The sequence below is a fragment of the Hemiscyllium ocellatum genome, chromosome 4 (genome assembly GCF_020745735.1).
Source record: "Hemiscyllium ocellatum isolate sHemOce1 chromosome 4, sHemOce1.pat.X.cur, whole genome shotgun sequence".
NCBI classification, from domain to species: Eukaryota; Metazoa; Chordata; class Chondrichthyes; order Orectolobiformes; family Hemiscylliidae; genus Hemiscyllium; species Hemiscyllium ocellatum.
In genome coordinates this window covers 18,871,369-18,895,357 of record NC_083404.1, presented here as the reverse complement: position 1 = coordinate 18,895,357, position 23,989 = coordinate 18,871,369, and the positions used below count along the sequence as shown (strand labels likewise).

The window sequence follows — 23,989 nt, the reverse complement described above, 5'->3', positions numbered from 1 at the left end:
AGCTGCTCCAGTTCAGCCTGGTGCAGGATGCTGCACTGATGCAGTCATCGATGTAACAGCGGAAGATTTGGGGTACAATGCCTGTGTAGGCACTGAAGATGGACTGTTCGATGTAGCCGACAAAGAAGCAGGCGTAGCTGGGGTCCATCTGGGTGCCCATGGCCACCTCCTGTATTTAGAATTAAGGAGGAACAAATTCAGGACTGAGTTAAGGAGGAACTTCTTAACCTGAAGGGTTGTTTATCTGCAAAAAGATCAGCCATGATCTTAACGAATGGCAGAGCAGTCTCGATGGGCTCAATGGCCTACTCCTGCTCCTATTCCCATGTTCTTAAGCTTGCTATTTGCACATAAAAGCAAAAGACAGGAAAAAAAGGCCAACTGATGTAGAACGCGATAAACTCCAGTCACTATCTGTAGGGAGATCTGTGCATCGGTAGGGTTAATGAACAAAAGAATCTGTATGCTACTAATTTGCATTTGCATACAAGGCTTTGAGTAATCATTTAGTAGAGTATTTAAAGGAAAATCAGATGACAAAAACTCTGCATTGTACTCCTCCGAATGTTCTCTCCTTCAAGCTCCATGCCATCTTCCCAGCCCATTATTTAACTCACAGCAAAATAAGTGGAATATCTGCCCTAGTTATTAGCCAATTTTATTTTAATGTTAGAGTATTTAAAATATATTTATGATAATATTTTAAATAACACTGCAATAATATGTAAGCCACTGCAAGCTCTTAACTGAGTAATTCACAGTTATAAACACTGTGATTCCTTCTGCTTAAAATAAATGTATAACATAATATTTGCTAAAGTCAGAAGTCACTCCAAACCAGTTTATAGTCCAACAGGTTTATTTAAAAAAAAATAAACATCACCTGATGAAGGACCAGTGTTTAAAAAACTTGTGATTTTAAATAAACCTGTTGGATTATAACCTGATGTCGTCTGACCTCTGTCCATCCCAGTCCAACACCGGCATTTCCACATTGTGGGTAATATGTGCGAAACATTGGTGCCTCTTAACAAAATGGTGCTGTAGTATTGTTGAAAATAACTTGAGTTTGATGATTTCCTCCTGTCAGGTATGTGGTGTCCGGCTGAGGCTCCATTTTGATGGATATTCGGAGTGTTTTGATTTCTGGACGAACATTGATTCACCTGATATCCATCCTGTAGGATGGTGTGAGAAGACCAATCGCAAATTGCATCTTCCTAAAGGTCTGAAAATTAAGCATTAATATTTATTAGAAAATCCATACGAGTGCACAATGTAGAATGTGCATCTATCACATTTGAAAACGAAACTAACTTTGTCTTAATGACAGCTGCCTTGTAGCAATTGCTTGTGTGCCAGAAATCATCATGTTTATTGAAGTTATAAAGACAAATTCAGCTCACAGTGGAATATGTGGAATATCTGCTCTAGTTATTATTTCAATTTTATTTTAATGTTTACAATATTTAAAATAAATTTATGATAGGTAATATTTAAAATATTACTTATCATAATGTATCGCGTTATCCTATGCAAGAATAAAATTAGTTTGGTCAGATCCTAAACTGGCTGAATGGTATTCTATTTAAATTTGTAACTTCTGTAGAGAAAATTTGCGCTATACAGTGTGTTCTGATATAATGCGGTAGCTTCCTTCCCGTGCGATCCTGCGTTATAAGAAAATCAAGTAATAGCCGCACCATTTAAACCAATGAGACCAGAATCGCAGTATAGCCAATACAGGTAAGGAAAGTTCATGTTCTACAAATAATGGTCTAAATTCTGCAAGCACGTTATAGCCAATTTGCATTGAAGAAACGCACGTTGTGGCAGAACTGAGTGTTTTGTTTTGTGATGATTTGAAGTAAACGTATGATGTAATCAAGTTGCTCTGTTTCAACTTTGCCATGAGAGTTAGTTTTCTGACTTCCTTTCTAGGCTATAAGGAAGAGGAGTTTAACTGGTCAAGCTACCTGAAGGCATGTAAGGGCCAACCAGCCCCAAGGAATCTCTTCAAAGTTCAGAATACAGTAAGTATCTTTTATGTAAAAGCACAATTATGTATTCTTTATTCTTTGTTTACTTTTCATTTCATAACATCGATTTTTTAAAAATGTTTACATCTAAATAAATTGAGATTTTAGTAATAGAATGTAGAGCTTAACACATGTAAGAATTCCAAGCAGAGAGCTTACAGGACTTGGATTTCAATTTGTCAGTTTATCCCAGGTGACATAGCACTGATCCTGATAAAGTCTCTGAACTAATCTCATTTTAAATTCTTTCAGTGAACATTGGTTGCCGCTTCTGACTGTGCTGGGGAACTGGTGACTGCAGTTGGATGTCTGAGCCAGTTTCAAAAGGGACTTGTTGAAAGAAAAAGTTTCTATCCATTTGCAGGAATGCATCTGCAGCAGTGGGTGAATATGGCATTGGCTCCATTGCATTGAGTGCTCTGAGATCGAAATATTTGAAAACAGTGTGCCTCTCCTCACAAATGTCAACAATCGTTGTTTTCCAGTTTTCTTAGCTACCAGCCTGAAATATGCCATGTATTTAATTCCATCTTTACTGAAATGCACTCAGTTATATTTGAACAGAAATGTCGTTAGAATATGGATTTGGGAAGTTGGAATCCAGAATAGTACAATGATTATATTCCTCAGGCACTGAAATGATTGGGCAAACATTAAACTATTCAGGTAAAACAGAGCAATATAGGGTGTAGGTTTGCTCGCTGAGCTGTAGGTTTGATATCCAGACATTTCATTACCTGGCTAGGTAACATCATCAGTGGCGACCTCCAAGTGAAGCGAAGCTGTTGTCTCCTGCTTTCTATTTATACGTTTGTCCTGGATGCAGTTCCTGGGGCTTGTGGTGATGTCATTTCCTGTTTGTTTTCTGAGGGGTTGATAGATGGCATCTAGATCTGTGTGTTTGTTTATGGCGTTGTGGTTGGAGTGCCAGGCCTCTAGGAATTCTTTGGCATGTCTTTGCTTAGCCTGTCCCAGGATAGATGTGTTGTCCCAGTCAAAATGGTGTTTTTTTTCATCCGTATGTGGGGCTACGAGGGAGAGAGGGTCGTGTCTTTTTGTGGCTAGCTGGTGTTCGTGTATCCTGGTGGCTGACTTTCTTCCTATTTGTCCTACGTAGTGTTTGTGGCAGTCCTTGCATGGAATTTTGTAGATGACGTTGGTTTTGTCCATGGGTTGTACTGGGTTTGTTAGTTTTTGTTTGAGAGTGTTGGTGGGTTTGTGTGCTACTAGGATTCCGAGGGGTCTTAGTAGTCTGGCTGTCATTTCTGAAACTTCTTTGACGTTTGGTAAGGTGGTTAGGTTTCTGGCTGTGTTTGGTCTGCTTGTCGTGGTTTGTTCATCATTTTGCAAATATCTACCACCAAGCTGTAATAAACATCTGTCATATCTTTCAACACCAAGTTATCCATGCCTGGTTTCATGTGTATTAGTTATAACATAAGCATTGCTGCACCTGCTAAAGATATCATGCTGTAGGTGATGTCCAGTTAGTAACTGGGCTGCCTATCGAGACAAAAACCCAAACTCTTGGTGGTAGATATTTGCAAAAGGAATTGAAGATTAACTGAATATCAGCACTGGACTGCAAAGAATTTGTACATTAGCAGCATCAGTTTACAGACAGCTGCAAAGCTCTGTAGATAGAGCATTGATGAGATAGAAGACAGTTAATTTCATGTTGCCTCTAATTTCCTTCAACCTAAATGGACTTTCTAAGATTGCCTAAACTGAAAGGTGAAATAAACAATTCTACTCCACTTCTGAACTGAGACAAAGTATGTTGCAGAGAGGTGAAAAGTGACAACACATCATTCTTGGCAGTGAAACAGAGTAACACGCTCTCAGCTACAGAGTTTGTTTTTGAAGGCACTGCTTTTAATTCACGCTTAAACTAAGTCAAGCACACACAGCTTAAAAGTACCATTCAACATCTTTAATACTAAACCATGGATATTAGACACCACCTTGTAGATTGGGCACACAATGAGATCTTTATGCAATTCCAACTATTCAAGCATCATTTGCAATTCTATTTTACAGATCAAATAATAGATTTAGGAGCAGCGCTCTGAAAGCTAGTGCTTCCAATTAAACCTATTGAACTATAACCTGGTGTGTTGTGTGATTTCTAACTTTGTACACCCCAGTCCAACACCGACATCTCCAAGTCACAAATAATAGATGATCCTGAGAAAACACAAAAATCTAACGTGCCTTAAGCAAGGAGGGGCTTCGCAGAATTAATACATTCATTCAGTCTTTGCACAGGCGATCAGAAAGTTCCAGAAAAGATTTGGGAAATGTTTCCAAGACCTGCTCAGGGCAAGGATTGCCTTCAGGATTAGCACTGTCCAGCTTGTGCCATACAGATAACAACTCAAAGGGTCTTTTGACTACTTTATCAGAAGAATCCTCAGCAGAAAGGTGTAAGACTTCCAAAGAGAAGTCTTAAGAGAGAGACGGTCATTTTGCCAGTCAGCACCTCTGCACAATTTTAAAGCGTTTAGAAAGCATCTTCTTGGCAAGAACGACAGGCCGTTTTATTGATGTATTGTTTGAAGCTGGGCTCAAGTATGAGATCATTGAGGCAGGTCAACACAACTGCATGCTTTAGTTACAGCTAATATTATTGCTCTAGTCAGCAAAGTGCATCCAATCAACAAAATCTCGAAAAGATGGGGTTTGTTGCACCTCCTCAAAAAGCTGTCCACCTTTTTCTCATATCGGCAAAGCATGGTAGCACAAGAGACGTGTACAGGAAATCTAGCTCCAGAGTGCAAGACAGGCACCAGAAGAAAACACTAATTCATTTTGGCCATCCAGGGGTGCAGGTGGTATATCACAAGTGATTTTCAAGGCAAACAAGTCCAGATAACAGAGGTATAACGCTATGTACAGTGTTACACCAAGACCACATGGGTATTGAACCAGAAGACAGCTTGGATATGCATTAGTAAGTAAAAAATGAGGTCTGCAGATGCTGGAGATCACAGCTGCAAATGTGTTGCTGGTCAAAGCACAGCAGGCCAGGCAGCATCTCAGGAATAGAGAATTCTTAAGGGCTTATGCTCGAAACGTCGAATTCTCTATTCCTGAGATGCTGCCTGGCCTGCTGTGCTTTGACCAGCAACACATTTGCAGTTGGATATGCAGTAGTCAGGGGTGAATCAGGATGATTGCTGACATGTGAGGAATGCTCAATATAACAATCTCAAGATCGGAGGTAGCTTCCACATCTACATGAAATTCCAAACCACAACAAGAGCAGCAAGGCAAGCATTCAGGAAGCACGCAAACACACATTGATGAAGTTCAGAGCCAACTGAGCAAAATGTGAAGTTCAAAGGATGGCCAGACTTTCCATACTATTGATGTCTCACAGCATGTCAAAGATAATCAGAAGCTTTTACAACCGTTGGCAACTTATGTCCTGAATTGACATGCATTAAAAGCAATGGGAGGGCAACCCGTTTGCACAGATCTCTGTTTTGCTTCACTTCATGAAATTCAAACCACCGCCACCACCCCATGGGGAACAGATCACATATGACACAGTTGAATCAACCAACAATCTCAATGGATATGACTTTGAAGTGAGATTTAAGCCTGGGTGATTGAATTTGACACACTGAGTAGATCACCCAACCCACAAGACCAAGATACGCCTCCTGATTTGCACGGGGCTGGCCTAGAGTTTGAATTTGAACATGTTCCTGTGCTACACTTTGGTCAGAGCTAGTGTGAACAGTTCCAAATCAGCAAGAAAAACTAATTCATTTTGGCCATCCAGGGGTGCAGGTGGTATATCACAAGTGATTTTCAAGGCAAACAAGTCCAGATAACAGAGGTATAACGCTATGTACAGTGTTACACCAAGACCACATGGGTATTGAACCAGAAGACAGCTTGGATATGCATTAGTAAGTAAAAAATGAGGTCTGCAGATGCTGGAGATCACAGCTGCAAATGTGTTGCTGGTCAAAGCACAGCAGGCCAGGCAGCATCTCAGGAATAGAGAATTCTTAAGGGCTTATGCTCGAAACGTCGAATTCTCTATTCCTGAGATGCTGCCTGGCCTGCTGTGCTTTGACCAGCAACACATTTGCAGTTGGATATGCAGTAGTCAGGGGTGAATCAGGATGATTGCTGACATGTGAGGAATGCTCAATATAACAATCTCAAGATCGGAGGTAGCTTCCACATCTACATGAAATTCCAACCAGCTCCTTGGACAAAATTAGCAGTATCTCTCTTCACAGTGCAAGGGGAAAATTTCATTCTGACAAATGCAAGCATCATTGACAGCATGAGCACTGTTTTTGAGTTTATCCAGTATACCAGAGCAATTATTATCTGACAATGGACTGTAATAGATTGACAGACAATTTCAAGGTTTATATTAAGCAGAGAGTAAACCACAGCATACCATCATCTCAACTATCCATGCTCAAGCTACCTCGCAAAACGTATGATCCAGAAAATCAAAGCTGTGATAATGAAGTGTTAAGCAACAAAGCAAGACTTTCACATTTCACTACTTCATTTTTGTGCTACACCAGTGGAAAACGAATTATCAGTCCCATTACAATCTGCTTGTAAGGATGTTTGAGGCACAGAATGCTGTGCGTCTTTCTTTCCCCTCTGTCTTTGGAGAACAATGATTGAGCAGATAAAGAATGAACGAAGCTGTGTACTGGGCAGAGAATGCAAGTCAGAAATCTAAATCCAAATGGTTTGATATCAGAAAGGTTTCTATAATTTGCAGCCAGCCCAGATCATACGAAGTAAGTCCTGACCATGGTGCAACATTGCAAAAGAGGATAAGTAGAATGTTGCCAGGGTTGGAGAATTTGAGCTATAGGGAGAGGCTGAATAGGCTTGGGCTGTTTTCCCTGGCATTGCAGGCTAAGGGGTGAATTTAGAGGTTTATAAAATCATGAGGGGCATGGATCAGATAAATAGATAAAGTCTTTTCTCTGGGGTGAGGGAGTCCAGAAGTAGTGGGCATAGGTTTAGGGTGAGAGGGGAAAGATATAAAAGAGACCAAAGGGACAACCTTTTCAAGCAGAGGGTGATGTGTGTATGGAATGAGGTGCCGGGGAAGTGGTGGAAACTGGTACAATTGCAGCATTTAAAAGGCATCTGGATGGGTATATGAATAGGAAGGTTTAGAGGGATATGGGCCAAGGGCTGGCAAATAGGATTAGGTTAGGTTAGGACATCTGGTTGGCATGGACAAGTTGGACCGAATGGTCTGTTTCCATGCTGTACTTCTCTATGACTCGAAGCCTACTTAGACAACTGTACTGAATGTCAGCCATCCACAGAGAGTAAGGAAGAATACACTGGTGATGGTGGTTGTGTAGTGTGGTGTAATGATAAAATGTAGCAGTAAGATAACCAAACTGTCAAGTAATGAGTGATTTATTGTCACATATATTGTTTAAATGCAGTGAAAAATGTTTTATCACCACAATCTGGCACCATTTTGAGTTGCAATAAAGATAAAAAGAAATTACTTAAATAAGAGCTCATCTTCTGTTCAAATCGGTGTCTCAAGCATGGTTGCCAAGCTTCTGTAAGGTCTCTGCAAGGTAGGCCTCAAGGAGTCCCATTCCGGGAATGGCAATGATGAAGCCGATGCCCCAAGAAACTCTCGCTCTGCTATTGCCACCTGGCTGCCACCGGACTCTGGGCAGAATGCTGCCAGGAGTCCATGCTTCAGACAACCCTGCAGCCAAGAGCCCAGACCCCATGCCTATTGCTGTGAGGAGTTCTTACTCTGGGCACCCCCGCAGCCAAGAGCCCAGGCTCCAGGTCTATTGCTGCAAGGAGTCCTAACTGTGGGCATCCATGCAGCCAAGAGCCCAGGCTCCATGCCTACTGCTGCCAGGAGTCCACACTTCAAACTCTGCCACCACTAGGAGTCCAGGCTCTGCCCTGTGGCCACTAGGAGTCCTCACTCTGGGCACCACTGCCGCCAAGGCTCTGGACCAGGTCACCAGCAGTTCCTCACCCAGTTCCATATTCCAAAATTCCAAGTATTCAAGTCTGAGTAAGTGTGACAGAGAAAAATGTGTACCTGTCAAGACTGGAATGTGATTCCCAGATCAGGATGAGTTGTCAAACCTCCAATGTAATAGTAAATTCTGAATTATTGATCTTGTAAACTCTGTTTTATCTGCTTGTATAATTATCAAATTGACACCGTGTGCTTGTGTCCATTCATGTATATCTGTTTGGGATATTTTTATGCTAGGAAATGGGAATCCATGGTGGAGAGCATGGTATTCAGAAGGATACCTGAGAAATTTGACTCTCACAATGGACTGAACCAAATTTATACAATCATAGATTCATAGAGATGTGTGGAAACTGACCCTTCGATCCAACTCGTCCATGCCAACTAGATATCCTAAGTTAATTCAGTACTATTTGTCAGGCCCAGGCCTATATCCCTCTAAACCCTTCCTATTCATATATTCATCCAGATGCCTTGTAAAGGTTGTAATTGTACCAGCTTCCACCACTTCCTCTGGCAGCTCATTCCATACAGGTACCACCCTCTGCTTGAAAACGTTGCCCCTTAGGTTTCTTTTAAATCTTTCTCCTCTCACCCTAAACTTATGCCCTCTAGTTCTGCACTTTCCCCACCACCCCAGGGAAAAAATCTTATCTCTTTACTCTATCCATGCTGATGATGGTCAAAGCAGGTTTTTTTTGTATATTTGATAATAAAACCCTGAGGACACTCCAAGGTGAAATGAAGAGCCAACTGAGTTTGTCACCTGCTTCATGGATAAGTTTTCTCTGTACATCTCTAACTATGAGTATTTATTTACATTGCATGAGAATTTTCTGCTTGGATTACCTTGTATCTATCCTTGTCTGCTCCAGGTGATAAGAACTTTTTGCAATTTCAAATGTGTATTTCCCTGCAGGAGATTTTTCACACAGTCAGTGATTAGGATGCTCTGTCTGAGACTTTGGTGGAGGCAGGTTCAATTACAGCATTCGGTAAGGCATGAGACTGTCAGTTAAAAGGATGAATGTGCAGTATTACAGGGAGAAGGCAGGAGAACTCCGTGTCAGTGCAGATTTGATGTACTGAGTGAGCCTCCTTCTGTAGCATAAACAATTCTGCAAGTGCTTGAGGATAAGTGAGCTTAATGCAATAAGCTTGGATATCCCTAACATCAGTATGGTTTTCATGTCACCATCTGTTCTGTGTCATTCCTTCCACTGTGCTGAAGGAAGAAAATGTATTGTTTAATTATTCAGAACTGATAGATGATTGCAACAGGGGGAATACAGCCACAAGATAGCTGCAAATGATGGAGGATCCATCGCTGCAAACACAAAGTTAAACTCTTTTTTTTACCATGAGGATTTTTGCTTCAATCAAACTATTCGCAAGTTATTCCATGTGTTGACTACTCTGTGTGCGGAGAGTTCTGTGCTTTTGGTTCCAGTTGTTTTTGTTTAAACTTGAGCACATTGCCCCATTGCAACAAAGGAACTGAAACAGACCATTTTAACTTTGTGATCCACTTCTGCTTTTTAAGGATATCGTAGCTGGCCTGTGACCTAATTTCTTCTATCTCCTATCCCTTAATACCATTGATTGACAAAAGCCTGATTAAAATTAATGATCAATCGCATGTTAATTGCTATTAATGAAAGAGAGTTCCAGATTTTTGCTACCATTTTCTACTTACGTTCCTTAAAGAGCTGGCCCTAATTTTTAGGCCATGTCCTAAGTTCTTTTTCTTTGCTCTAACCATTACCACTTTGCAGAAACCTGCAGAACAGAGGGATTCAGGGGTTCTCATCCATGAATCACAAATACTAGCATCCAAGTTCCATGAGCAATTGGGAAGGCAAATGGAATTCAGGTAATTCTTCTATAACGTGATGGTTGCACTCTTGTGCAACCTTGCATTATAGAAAAATTGCCCTTCAGAAACAGCGCTTACAATGTTGTAATCACGTTACAGCCATCACACGTTTCTGCTATAATGCAGTAGCCTCATTCTTATGCAATCCTGTGTTATCAGAAAGTCACATGATAGCAGCACGAATTAAACTAACTAACTATTGGCTTTTATTTCGAAGGGAATTGAATCTAATAGTCAGGTCACAGTGAAAATATTATGGACAATTTCAGACTCCTTAGAGATGTAATAATGGTATTGGAGCTAGACAAGAGCAGGTTTATTAAACTGATGTCAGGATGGAGGGATTGTCTTATAAGGAGAGGTTTAGTAGATTGGGTCTGTACCCATTGAGATTGTGAGGCAACCATTGTGAAACATACAAAATTCTCAGGAAACTTGACAGGGTAGATGTAAAAGGTAGTTTCTCCTTGTGGAAGAGTCTAGGACTTGGAGTGGCATTAGCTCAGAATAAGAGGTGGTCCATTTAAGACCTAGGAATTTCAACTCTAAGCTGCCTGCCTATGTGACTGCACAGGGCCAATCTTGACGATTAACATCACCATATAACATTTGGAGAGTATTTTGCTGCTCCACCCATCAATGTTTTATGAAGCTATGATATTACACATGACTGGATTTCCATTGGTGCTTGACACTGTTCGATGCACATGGTCAGGCCAGATGAGCACATCTAATTGGTTGTTAACTCAGTCAATGATAGGATAGGAAGAGAGAGCAAGTTTTACCAGTGACACACCGTAAAACCGTGAAACAGGAGCAGAAGTAAGCCAATCATCCTCCTTGACTAAATAGCTTCCCTTACTGCAAAAAAAAACCTATGTTTGGAAATTTATGATTTCTGCAGAAGATCAGGCTTGAACCCAGGACCTCCTGTTCCAGCACCACAAGAACCTGTTAAACATTGTGAATCAAATGTATTCTGACTCCGTTCTGCAGCAGATGGGACTTGAACCATAGTCTCCCGGCTCACATGCACAGAAAGCAGGGTTGTAGATATCTTCTGATCAGAAATGTGTGTACACACCTCTGGAGCAGTTAGGATTTGAATTCAGGTCTCCTGGCTCAGAGATAGAGACACTACCACACCCATACGCAATCCCCCAGGACTATGACACTTGTATCTGCTCCAATAAGCGTCAGCTGCTTTACATTATCTCTGGAACATATCCTGGTTCACTTTTAATGGGATTATTATTTAGAACATTGTCAGGCAGAACCTGTCACATCCAGCCAATTACAGCACATGCCGTTATCCCTAATTAATTATCGGTACAGGTCATTTCGCTATAATGTGTATTTCATTAACACAAATTAGCTATAATGTGATTGACAAATTGGGTTCTCTATTTCTAATGCACGGACTTTTAAAGTATGTATTGGTTATAATGAAATTCCAGCCCGTTAGTTTAAATGGTGCTGCTATTATGCGATTTTCTTATAACATGGTATTGCATAAGGATGGAACTACTGCATTAAAGCAGAACCAAGTGTTAATCATTTCCTGATGACAGAAACTGGGCGAATTGTTCAAATATTCTTGGTTCCCCCTGTAATCTTCCTGAAATAGCATGCGATTTCCAACTTGAAGCAGCAGCTCCTGTATGGAGAGATTTCGGGAAGGTTATTGGAGAGAGAAGCATTTTGAATGAGAAGGGAAAGTTTTAAAGGAACCTAAGGGACAACGTCTTCACAAAGAAGTTGGTGCATGTATGGAATGAGTTGCCAGAGGAAGTGGTGGAGGCTGGTACAATGAAAACATTGCAACATTTAACAGATACCTGGATAGATACATGAATATGATGGGTTAAAGGGATATGGGCCAAATGCTGGCTAATGGGGCTAGATTAATTTAGGATATCTGATCGGCATGGACAAATTAGACCAAAGAGTCTGTTTGCATGCTGTACATCTCTACAAGTCTGTGACTGTCAATCTGCTAGGCAGTTCTGAAGAAAAGCCATACTAGACTCAAAAGTGTTCACTCTGTTGCTGTCCCCACAGATGTTGGACCCACTGAGTTTCTCCAGCATTCTCTGTATTTGTTTCTGATTTCCAGCATTTTACTTTCATTTGGATCATCCTTGTTTTGCATCTGCGATGTCCCCACCTATTTCTCTTGGATCTCTGCCATTATTTTCTTAATTTGTGTTTTTTGCTTGTCCTTGCCACTGATTCAGCGTTATGTTCCTTGGGTCATCAGGAGTGGTATCCTCCTCCTCTTCTGTAAATAATCTAAGCTAAAGTCGAAATAGTCTTACTGACCGTAGGGCTGTTCTCTCATTGGAAAGAGATGACTGGGGGGTGGTTCAACCAGAAGGTCACCATACCATAGTCAAAGGGAGAGACTGAGAAGGAAAATGCTTCATTGTAACCATGGCCGGTGCAAGAATTGAATCCAGTGTTGGTGTCCCCACACTGCAAACCAGCCATCCAGCCAACTAAGTAAAACCAACCCCACTTATTTAATACATCACCGACTTCATCATTTTATTTACAAAGCCATAAATATCTGTTTCCAAGCTACCCACAATACTTCTGAAGAAGGGTTACACCCGTAACGTTGACTTCTTCATCTCCTGGTGCTGCCTGGCCTGCTGTGTTCTTCCAGCCTCCTGCATGTCTACTTTGGATTCCAGCATCTGCAGTTTTATTTGTCTCTGCCTACACTGCTTTTGACAACCCTCTTCAAATCACTTGATGAACAAATGCTGTTTGTGGTGCGTTGCATTTGAATTTTTTTTTAAATTTATAAGTTATTGTCAATTTTTTGACAAGCAGAGCTTTTGTCCCTCAAAGTTATGCTGTACCATACTGGATTACTTTGGACATCCTTTACAGGTTTTTTACAAAGCTTCTTCCAGACCTGTGCTGTCTGACTTTTTTCTCACCTTCAGTCGATTACTGTTTAACAAGAAACAAGTCCAAGTTTCTGTACTTTTTCCTCACAACCAAGTGTTGTGAAACTGAAAATCAGTCTCCTGGCTTTTGAGTAGTCTTCCTTGTGTCTTTGTAATTAAGACTAGGTCCCATGCTCAAATTGTGATCTGACTCAAGGGCTATGCAGTTTGAATAGGACCTTTCTGTGAGCCAGCTTTATTATTACTTAATATAAACCTCTCAACTATGGTTGATTTGTTCAGCGAAGGCTTTGCAGCAATTGCATGATGGTTAAATTAATTTAAGATGAGAAAGAACTGGATTGTCATGAGCTGATTTAAAAATAAGTCATTGGATACCAAAGTCAATCTTTGTTATTTGTGCATTGTTGATTGAGAGAATGAATCCAGTGAATTTTGACAATCCAATAGAAATAAAGAAACTTAATGTTTTGAAGTTGTTAAATGGTAAATCTGTCTTTCTACACAGCAATACAATGTACTGAAATTATTTCCTGTTTTTCCTGCCTTTTGTCTTGGTTGTAAGCTTTAGCATAATGGCACACAGTTTGTGTCTTTGAAAAGTGCATTTGAAGCAATTTTTGTCAGTATTTGGATCAAAAGGTTGTGAAGCTGAAAATCTGTGATCTTGTTCTGCTGCCATAATAATGGAGCAGCGGGATTTGCATGTCTCAGAAGTTTCTATGTGTGGATTTTTTAAAATGAAGGTGGATGCCAATCTGCATGCCTAAGATACTTGGTAAATTGGAAATTAAGTGCAGTTATGCAAATAGAAATGTGCTGAATAGGTGCCATCAGAAATGGGTATTAGCTAAAATATCACGGTCAGCAATAAGTGACTACACTTCTGATCTCAAGGAAATTTGTCCCTAGAGATCGAACAATCTCCTTGCCATCAAGTATGATTTTCATGGGGTAGGGTTTAATGATCCATATCGCTTCCCAGCTCATGGCCAGGGATACTGGAATTGAGGTGGAACAACAGAGAGGTAGGTTAGTCTCAAGCCCAAATCAGCTGTAGCTGCCATTTAGATGTGATGAGCATGGAAGTGGCCCAACCAGTCCTTACTGAACATAATCCCCAGCTAAGCTTGTCCCACCTACCTGCTCCTGACTCCTATCTCTCCAAATCTTTCCTATTCATGGGCTTAACTAAACATTGTAACTGTGCCCACATCCATCAGTCCCTTGGCAATTCATTCCATACATGAACCAACTTCTGTGTAAAGAATTTGCTCCTTGTGTCTTTGCTAAATCTCTCTCCTCTCCCCTTAAAAATATGCCCCTAGTCTTGAAATCCACCATCCTGACATTAACCGTATCTTTACCCCTCATGATATTATAAACCTCTGAATGTAGGTTTGCTCGCTGAGCTGGAAGGTTAGTTTTCATAAACCTCTATAATGTCACCTCTCAACCTCCTACGCACTAGTGAAAAAGATCCCAGCCATTCTTTATAACTCAAACCTTCCAAAAGCAGGCAACATCCTGGTAAATCTCCTCTGAACCCTCTCTAGTTTTCAATAATCTTCATCTTCCAAATAATTGTGGCAAATGCAGAGCTGGGATCTGGGATAAAGAAGTGTAAGGTTGATTATTCAAGTATTCAAGTTTTACAGGTGTTCAGGATTTCTTGTCCAAACTTTCACTTCTTTTTTCAACTAAATCAAACTGTTTCAAGATGGATGCCTTTATCCTGTCCAACTGTAGTTCTCAAAGTTCAGGGAGCTATGCAGGGTGGCTTAGTAGTTATCACTGCTGCCTCACTGTGCTAGAGACCTAGGTTCGATTTCAGCCTCAGATAACTGTCTGTGCAGAGTTTGCACATTCTCCCTGCGTCTGTGTGGGTTTCCCCTGGGTGTACCTGTTTCCTCGTACAATCAAAAGATGTGCAGGTTAGGTGGAGTGGGCATGCTAAATTGCCCTGTAATGTCCATGGATATGTAGAGTAGATGGATTAGCCATGGTAAATGTGATAGTAGTATGGGGAGTTGGGTCTGGGTGTGATACTCTTCATGCTGACTCAATGGGCTGAATGGCCTCCTTCTGGTCTGTATGAATAGCTGCCCACCCCATGGAAATTTCTACGAGTCTAAAAAGGTTCTAAATGAGCTCACTAATGATCTGAACCAATTAAGAGGCACTGTGCTTTGTCCCTGTCCTTGGGGACAGTTGTTAATGAGGAGTAGAACAGGCAGATTGACATGCTGCTCCTGCCATCATCTCATTTGCCACCCTCTCTGTGTTTCAGTTCAGTCCCTGACTTTTCGTCAGTCTCAGACGGTGATTGTTAATAGTTCCATCACAATATCCCCCTTGCTAAGTACTTACATCTAAAGGCAGTGGTTATTATTTGTTGCCCAGCATATTTTTCGCAAGATATGTCATCACTTTCATGTACAGTCAGCTCTGCTATAACGTGGTAGTTTCATTCTCGTACAATCCCAGTAATAAGAAAATCGCATAACAGTAGCACCATTTAAACTAATGGGGCCGGAATCGTGTTATGTCCGATACAAGCTGCAAAAAACTGTGCTGTATAAAGTGTCGAGGAGAAAGTGAGGACTGCAGATGCTGGAGATCAGAGCTGAAAATGTGTTGCTAGAAAAGCGCAGCAGGTCAGGCAGCATCCAAAGAGCAGGAGAATCGCCGTTTCAGGCATGAAGGAGGGCTCAAGCCCAAAATGTCGATTCTCCTGCTCTTTGGATGCTGCCTGACCTGCTGCGCTTTTCCAGCAACACATTTTCAGCTCTGTATAAAGTGTCCCCAATTCATCAATCATGTTATAGCGAATTCACATGAGCAATACATGCATCATAGCAGAATGACCTGTAGCTAATGTTGTCATGTTTATTTATTTTCTAAAATATTCATTATTTATCTTTCAGGCTGTTACTCCTTCAGGATTTCGAGTAGGTATGAAGCTGGAAGCAGTGGACAGAAAGAATCCCTCCCTGATCTGTGTTGCATCAGTCACAGATATTGTAGACAATCGCTTTTTGGTTCATTTTGATAACTGGGATGATACGTATGATTACTGGTGAGGGCTTGTTTATCATCATTCTCAGTGCTGGTTTACTGCGTAGGTCTTCTGATACAACTGTCGAGAAATATCAAAAATGTAATATATATCCTAGAATTTGAGTGAGGTGGATTTTCTTCTGCTGAAAGAGTCAACTCTAAGCCATGGAGTTAGTCAACTAAAACTAACAGAGGCATGCTGTGTGTGTGTGTGTGTGTGTGTGTCAGTTCAGTGTACATGGTTATTGGGGTGGAAATACCCCAGAAAATATGGTGGCGCCAACATGTGACAAAAGCAGGTGTAGGAAGAATGGGAGTTGTCTTGAGGGGCAATGGCGGAGGGAGTGTCATGATGCAGTATTAGGCTCTCAAACCCACTACTGCTTATAAAGGCAGTGACAAAAGCTGTGTGGTAAGGATGGCAGAAAGACCAAAGAAATGAGAGCACGTCTACACAAAGCTACCATTGTATGTCCTGACCAGTCTCAAAGTAGGTGTGCATGCATGCATGTATGGAGGCAGACCTGAATAGAAATATGGAATTAACAGGTGACTTTATTATTTGGGGGTGACGGTGGGTTGAAAAGGCAGGGTCCTCTGTGGCGAACAGTAAGAAGTCCCAAAGAGGGGGAGTTGCCTACACAGTGCCATGATAAGGGATAATTCATGCTAGCTAAGAAAGAACTGAGAAAGGAAATGGGGGTAAATTCCATCATCACAGTCCATGTTCAAACAAACAACATATATAAGGCCAGGAAGGGGATCCTGCTGTAATAATATCAAGAGTTGAATTCTCAATTAAAAACCAAAGCTGACCATAATCTTTGAGTTATTGCCCAGGAAAGAAAAGAACCTTTCCATGGAATGCAAGCTGAATACTATTTTGGGGCAGGAATGATCTGTACCAATGGAATAAGTTCCATTTGAAATGGACAGGGACCCAGGCCAGGCTTGAAGTGTACATAGGCAGGTGTCAAAGACTTTACACCAGTAAGTTGAGGAATGGGGTTAGGATTAACCCTCAAATATCAGCAAGGGGGCCTTTGTGTGGAGTCACAGGAAATGGGGGAGATACTAAACAAGTATTTCACATCAGTGTTTACTGTGGAGAAGGACATGGAAGATATAGAATGTAGGGAAATAGATGGTGACATCTTGAAAAATATTCATATTTCAGAGGAGGTGGTGCTGGATGTTGTGAAATGCATAAAAGTGATGAATCCTGAGGTCCTGATCAGGTGGACCCTAGAACTCTGTGGGGAGCTCGGGAAGTGATTTTTGGGTCTCTTGCTAAGATATTTGGATTATCAATAGTCACAGGTGAGGCGCTCGAAGACTGGAGGTTGGCTAACGTGGTGCCACTATTTTAGAAAAGTGGTAAGAAAAGCCAGGGAACTATAGACCGGGGTGAGCTTGACGTCAGTGGTGGGCAAGTTGTTGGATGGATTCCTGAGGGACAGGATTTACATGTAGAGAGGAGTCTTGATTATCCAAAGGACATGGGTGAGGAGTATTTCATTCAGTTGATCAAATTCCGGATAATCAAATGCAGGATAACATAGTTTAGCCATGCATTGGGACGTTGCGATCTTGCCAGATAAACTGATATTCGGATAATCAAGGTTCATCTAGATTTGGAAAGGCAAGAACTGATTAGGGATAGTCAGCATGACTTTGCTTAGGAAATCATGTCTCATGAACTTGATTGAGTTGTTTGAAGAAGTAACAAAGAAAATTGATGAGGACAGAGCGATAGACATGACCTAAATGGACATCAATAAGGCATTCAACAAGGTTCCTCATGGGATGCTGGTTAGCAAGGTTACATCTTATGAAATACAGGGAGAACTAGCCATTTGGATACAGAACTGGCTCCAAGGTAAAAGACAGAGGGTGGTGGTGGAGGGTTGCTTTTGAGACTGGAGGCCTGTGACCAGTGGAGTGCGACAAGGATCGGTGCTGCGTCCACTGCTTTTCATCTTTTATATAGATGATTTAGATGTGAATATAGGAGGTATAGTTGGTTGTTTGCAGATGACACCAAAATTGGAGGTGTAGTGGACAGCGAAGAAGGTTACTTTTAGAGACATACAAGATAATCAGAGGGTTAGATAGGGTGTAAAAAGTGAGGTCTGCAGATGCTGGAGATCAGAGCTGAAAATGTGTTGCTGGTTAAAGCACAGCAGCATCCAAGGAACAGGAAATTCGACGTTTCGGGCCAGAGCCCTTCATCAGGAATGGCTCTCTGGCCCGAAACGTCGAATTTCCTGTTCCTTGGATGCTGCCTGACCTGCTGTGCTTTAACCATCAACACATTTTCAGCTCAGGTTAGATAGGGTGGACAGGGAGAGCCTTTTTCCAAGTATGGGGACGGCAAACATGAGGGGACACAACTTTAAAGTGAGGTGAGGTAGGTATAAGACAGATGTCAAAGGTAGTTTCTTTACTCCGAGAGTAGTAAGGGTATGGAATGTTTTGCCTGCAACGGTAGGAGATTCGCCAAGTTTAAGTGCGTTTAAGTCGTCATTGGACAGTCATATGGACGTACATGGAATAGTGCAGGTGGCATGGGCTTCAGATTAATATGACGGCAGCGCAATATCGAGGGCCGAAGGCTGTAATGTTCTATGTTCCGAGTACAACAGAATCTTGACCAGATGGGCCAATGGACTGAGGAGTGGCAGATGAGTTTAATTTAGATAAATGTGAGCTGCTGTATTTTGGGAAAGCAAGTCAGAGCAGGACTTATACATGTAATGGTAAGGTCCTGGGGAGTGTTGCTGAACAAAGAGACTTTGGAGTGCAGGTTCTTGAAAGTGGAGTCAGAGGTAGATAGGATAGTGAAGCAAGTGTTTGGTATGCTTTCCTTTATTGATCAGGGTATTGAGTACAGGAGTTGGGAGGTCATGTTGGGGCAGGACATTGGTTGGGCCACTGTTGGATATTGCGTGCAGTTCTGGTCTCCTTCCTATTGGAAAGATGTTGTGAAACTTGAAAGGGTTCAGAAAAGATTCACAAGGATGTTGCCAGGGTTGGAGGATTTGAGCTATCGGGAGAGCCTGAATAGGGTGTTTTCCCTGGATCGTCGGAGGTTGCAGGGTGATCTTATACAAATTTACAAAATTATGAGGGGCATGGATAGGGTAAATAGGCAAAATCTTTTCTCTGGGGTCAGGGAATCCAGAACTAGAGGGCATAGGTTTAGAGTGAGAGGGGAAAGATTTAAAAGAAATCTAAGGGGCAACATTTTCATGCAGAGCATGTTACGTGTATGGAATGAGCTGCCAGAGGAAGTGGTGGAGGCTGGTACAATTACAGCATTTAAAAGGCATCTGGATGAGTATATGAATAGGAAGGGTTTAGAGGGTTATGGGCCAGGTGGTGGCAGGTGGGTCTAGATTGAGTTGGGATATCTGGTCGGAATGGATGAGTTGGACATACATCTCTATGACTCTATGATTGGGACAAGAGAGATTTTCAACCTAAATGTAAAGCAAACAAGTGAAGGAGGGCAAAAGAAAGAATAAATTCCAGGAAGACTTTGTTGGCAAGGGAATGAATAGAGAGATCGGATGTGAGGTTAAAAAGATGCTTAAGTGCAAAGTGGGTCAAAGCCTTGTTAAGATGTGGTTACAGCAATGCCCAAAATAAATATGGAGGAAATCGTGCAGGAGGACAAACCAGCAGGGGTAGGACAATACTGAGTTATGGCTGTTGAAAAATCAGGATGAAGGACTAAACAAGGACTATGTGGGGTATAGCATAGTTGTACTTATTCAAGACAGCATAATGGTAGTTGAGAAAAGGGATACCGCTATTAGCAAGACTAAAATAGAATCCAAATAGATAAAGAAGCATGAATCACATTCATAGATGTCATCTGTGGGGCACTGAATTGTGGAAGGGATTTGGAGGAGAAAGAGCAGAAATTTAAGGAATCGAGTGAAAAAACAAAAAAAAACGTCATGGAGGATTTTAACTGCCTGAATGTGATTTGGATAGAAGCAGTGGATAAAGTGAATAAGGGAGCGGAGTTCCTACAATGTGTTCATGGGTGCTTTCCAACAAAAGATATGAAAAACCCAACAAGGCAAGATCTGTTATTAGATACATTAATGTAGAATGAACCAGATCAGATAACAGAATAATGCAATACTAGGTATCATTTAGGCAACAATGACCATTCCGATGATGATAAGGAAGGATATCGTTTTGTTGAAAACCAAATCGGGGAAAACTGATTTTGAGGGGTTAGTGACAGAACTTGAAAAAGAAATGTCAAAATAATATTAGAAAATGACAATGCAGAACACCAATGGGTAGTATTTCAAAATTCAAAGAATAAAATATATTTCCCTGAAGGGAAAGTACAAACGTACATAAGTAACAGTTAATCAATGAATAAAGATAAGGGAATAGCTGAGTTTTCAGAGCGAGACCCTCTTTAAGAACATGGGCAGCAGAGTGTGCAGGTTAAGTTCAGAGAAGATCAACTTGACTGATTCCTGGGATGAAAGGGTTGCCTTCTGGGGAAAGGGCCTATACCTATTGGAATTCAGAAGAGTCAGAAGTGATTTTCTCAAAGCATGTAATGTTCTGAGGGATCATGACAGGGTAGATGGTCAGAGATGTTTTTCCACGTGGGGGAGTCCAGAACCGGAGGCAGGGGAATGCCGTTTCAAAATGGAGTTCTTTATTAAGATAGAGATCAGGAGAAATTGCTTCTTGAGGGTTGTAGTGTTTGGAAACTTATCCCCCAGTATGTGATGGCAGTTGAGTTAATGAATCAAATCAAGACTGATTTCCAGATTTTAGATTGATAAAGGAGCTGAGGGTAATTGCTGCAAGGCAAGAAATTTCGGCCATGCCTCATTAGCCATGCTGTTAACTTTCAGCCTATTTCCACAAGTTTAAGTAATATCCAAGCCAATCAAGTCATATGCATAAAAATGCAGTTTTTCAACAATGACAGCTTTACTGTCATTTGTACACATGTATCACTTTGACCTTCCAGAATTTTGTGTTTACTTTGGAACAGATCTGATTGAGCTACACACCAAATTCTGATGATCTCTGCTGTTTATGTTGGCTTGCTGTATTTAAAAATCATTTAATGTTTTTATTCAATAATGTGGTAATTTGTTGTTTGGCAGGTGTGATGCGAGTAGCCCATACATCCATCCAGTGGGCTGGTGTCAGGAACAAGGCAAGACCCTCACACCTCCCCAAGGTGGGTGAGTTAATATGCTTCAGTACAGTTCTCTGAAATCAGGGTAATAATAGACTATAAGAAATGTATAAGCATGTCGGTTGTTCAAACCTTCAAATGTTGTTATCAATGAGGTAATTCCTATAATAGCTACACGCGTAGTTATCCACTAAGGATGACTGCGATGTCTGCAATTGTTTGGAAATTTCCTCTTCATTGAGAAAAGAATGTTCTGTACCACGAATGCTCACAAAAGCAACAGAACAAATCAAAATCTCAGTTGCTACTTGGGTGTGAAATGATACCCATTTTCCAGACTTTGATAATATTTGATGCAATTCTTGCATCAAAATGAAAATTAAGCAGTTTTCTCATTGATGTCTGTATACCTGCCCCCTCATCATAGCCGAAAGAAGTGGAAAGTGAGCTGCTCTCTATGGTTTCCCCATCGCTGACTCTAATTTTGTAAAACCCCACAGTTGTACCAGCAGACAATTCATACGGAGCAACAATTATAATAGTAACTTGGTGCAATCAGTTCAACTTCTGTTCACATATAAATAAGGAGCGATATAAATACTCTCTCAAAGAATGTTACAAAATGCAGAAAGGCAGTCTCACTCAATTGTCCAACCAGCAATGCACAGGCATTGTTTCTTCTTCACCATTTTCTTGTTGTGTGGAATAACATTTCAATATTATGATTTAAAGGGAAATCTGTAAATTGAGACAAGAACTTTAAGCTATCAATTAGTAACTGAAAGACTTATATCACAAATTATACAATCAAAGATTTTTTGTATGAAAACTATTACTTTATCAGCATTATGCAAAGCAAGCGCTCAACCTTCCATGTTTCATAAACACTGGAATTTTAAACTCAAAACCTTCAACGAATCATTTCACATATGACTTTTATTTCCATTAAGGAGCTCCCCTATACCATACACAATCTTGAAGTTTCTTCACTTCTGGAAACAGTTCAAGTGGTGTCACCAGCTTTTAAAAATTCGCTTTGACCCTCCTCAGTGTTTCTGTTGCTGTCTGTGATATGAAGTTTCCTTGCCTTGTTCCACCAGCATCCAGCAAGAGAACACTTCTGAAGTATCTCCTGATTGTAGACAGCTCAGCTCAAGAGTGGGCTTCAATGGTCTATTCCTGAGATGCTGCCTAACCTGCTGTGCTTTGACCAGCAACACATTTGCAGCTGTGATCTCCAGCATCTGCAGACCTCATTTTTTATTCAATGGCTTCTTACTCAGTGGCTCCAACACTGAGAAGCTCCCTTGGACAGTTTTTCTTTTCTCCTGTACAGATCGTGGCAGACACATTCACTGCTTTGTTCAAAGCTGCTGCCCAGTTGATCCAAACCCAACTGTTTGTCTCTGTGAGAAATCACACAAATAACTCAAATGAATAAATACTATCCCTGCAACCTATCTCCATGGCAATGTGACACATTTAAGGTGTGCCAAATAGAGATTTAAACTAGCAATCTTCAATTCTGTAATCTGGCTTTTTTTCCCCCAGGAAATGTCAGGATAATTTAAATCCATTATGAAAAAGATAACAGTTAACATGCTTTTTCCATTAGGAAAATCAGAAAAAGGTCAACCATTTAAAGTTTTCTTCCTTTCAACTCTGACTTTATCATGTAAATGTAGGCCATTGTTTGAATGGTAATTACGTTAGCTCTGTTTATTAGCCCCTCAAAACACATATGTCCATTAACGTAACACTTAAAAATGTCAATTCCCAAGCATTTTACTTAAGGTTGCTTTAATTTTGTAAAAGAAAATTAAATGTTTTTGTCTTATTTAAGTTTCATATGTGTATCTCTCGGCACGGTGGCTCAGTGGTTAACACTGAAGCCTTACATCGCCAGGGACCTGGGTTTGATTCCAGCCTTGGATGACTGTCTGTGTGGAGTTTGCACATTTTCCCCATGTCTCTCTGGGTTTCCTCCCACAGTTCAAAGATGTGCAGTTCAGGTGGATTGGCCATGCTAAATTGCACATAAAGTTAGGTGCATTAGTTAGAGGGAAATGGGTCTGGGTGGGTAATTCTTTGGAGGGTCGGTGTAGACCTGTTGAGCCGAAGGGCCTGTTTCCACACTATAAGGAGTCTAATTTAATCTCAACTTTCTTTTCCTCTATTTATTTTGCTTTCTGTCCACATTTCAGCTTTCTAACTTATACTTCTTGCGTTAGACTGTGGTTCTCAGTAAAGAGCCTTAAAACTGATCAGTTAAGGGGACATACCACTACCAATCTTGTTCATACACGGGTTTTCGATTCTCACAGCCAAATATAATATCATTTTTGACTTTAAGAGTCATATCGGTACAATTGATCAGCCCCTGCGGAAGGGCAGAAACTAGACTGGTAACATTGAGAACTGCAGTTCTGGGAAGGATAGACATGGTTTGGGAGGCGACAACATCTTGAAAGACTTTAGGGTGGAAAAGGAGTTGGAAATGGGTCACTGGCTTACAAAGATTTTAGAGCAAGGTTTTCAAGGATTTATGTGGCTTCTTTAGATCTGGTAAAGGATGGTGAACTCACGTCCTTACAAGTCATACCCTTGCAAATCTGCATCCTTTGGAGTGAAGAGAATACAAATGAGGCCCAGTTCAGAGTGAATGACCAGCGTGCCAAAGGCAGATTTAAGGTGAAGAAAGCAACATCTGAGGAGAGTGGACCATTAAAAATATTGTCTAACATGAAAAGAGAGTTGGTAAAAGCTTTGGATTTAAAAAGGTACAGATCAGGCCCTTATCAGAAAAAAAAAGGCCAGGGTGAGAGTGTATTAGTTTGACTGGGATCAAAGACATCAGAGGTAGAGTTGACAGTGCCATTGAGTAAA

General features: G+C 41.0%; 1 protein-coding gene across 1 annotated transcript in view; it reads left to right on the top strand.

Annotated features, from left to right (window-relative positions):
- The window catches only part of LOC132815316 (lethal(3)malignant brain tumor-like protein 4), a 251,003-nt gene that overhangs the window by 48,188 nt on the left and 178,826 nt on the right, over positions 1-23,989 (top strand). Inside the window, exons 7-10 of the mRNA XM_060824166.1 lie at positions 1,091-1,226; positions 1,942-2,033; positions 15,783-15,934; positions 21,069-21,145. Of these exons, the coding sequence (XP_060680149.1) occupies positions 1,091-1,226; positions 1,942-2,033; positions 15,783-15,934; positions 21,069-21,145 (457 nt within the window). The remainder of the gene's footprint in view (positions 1-1,090; positions 1,227-1,941; positions 2,034-15,782; positions 15,935-21,068; positions 21,146-23,989) is intronic.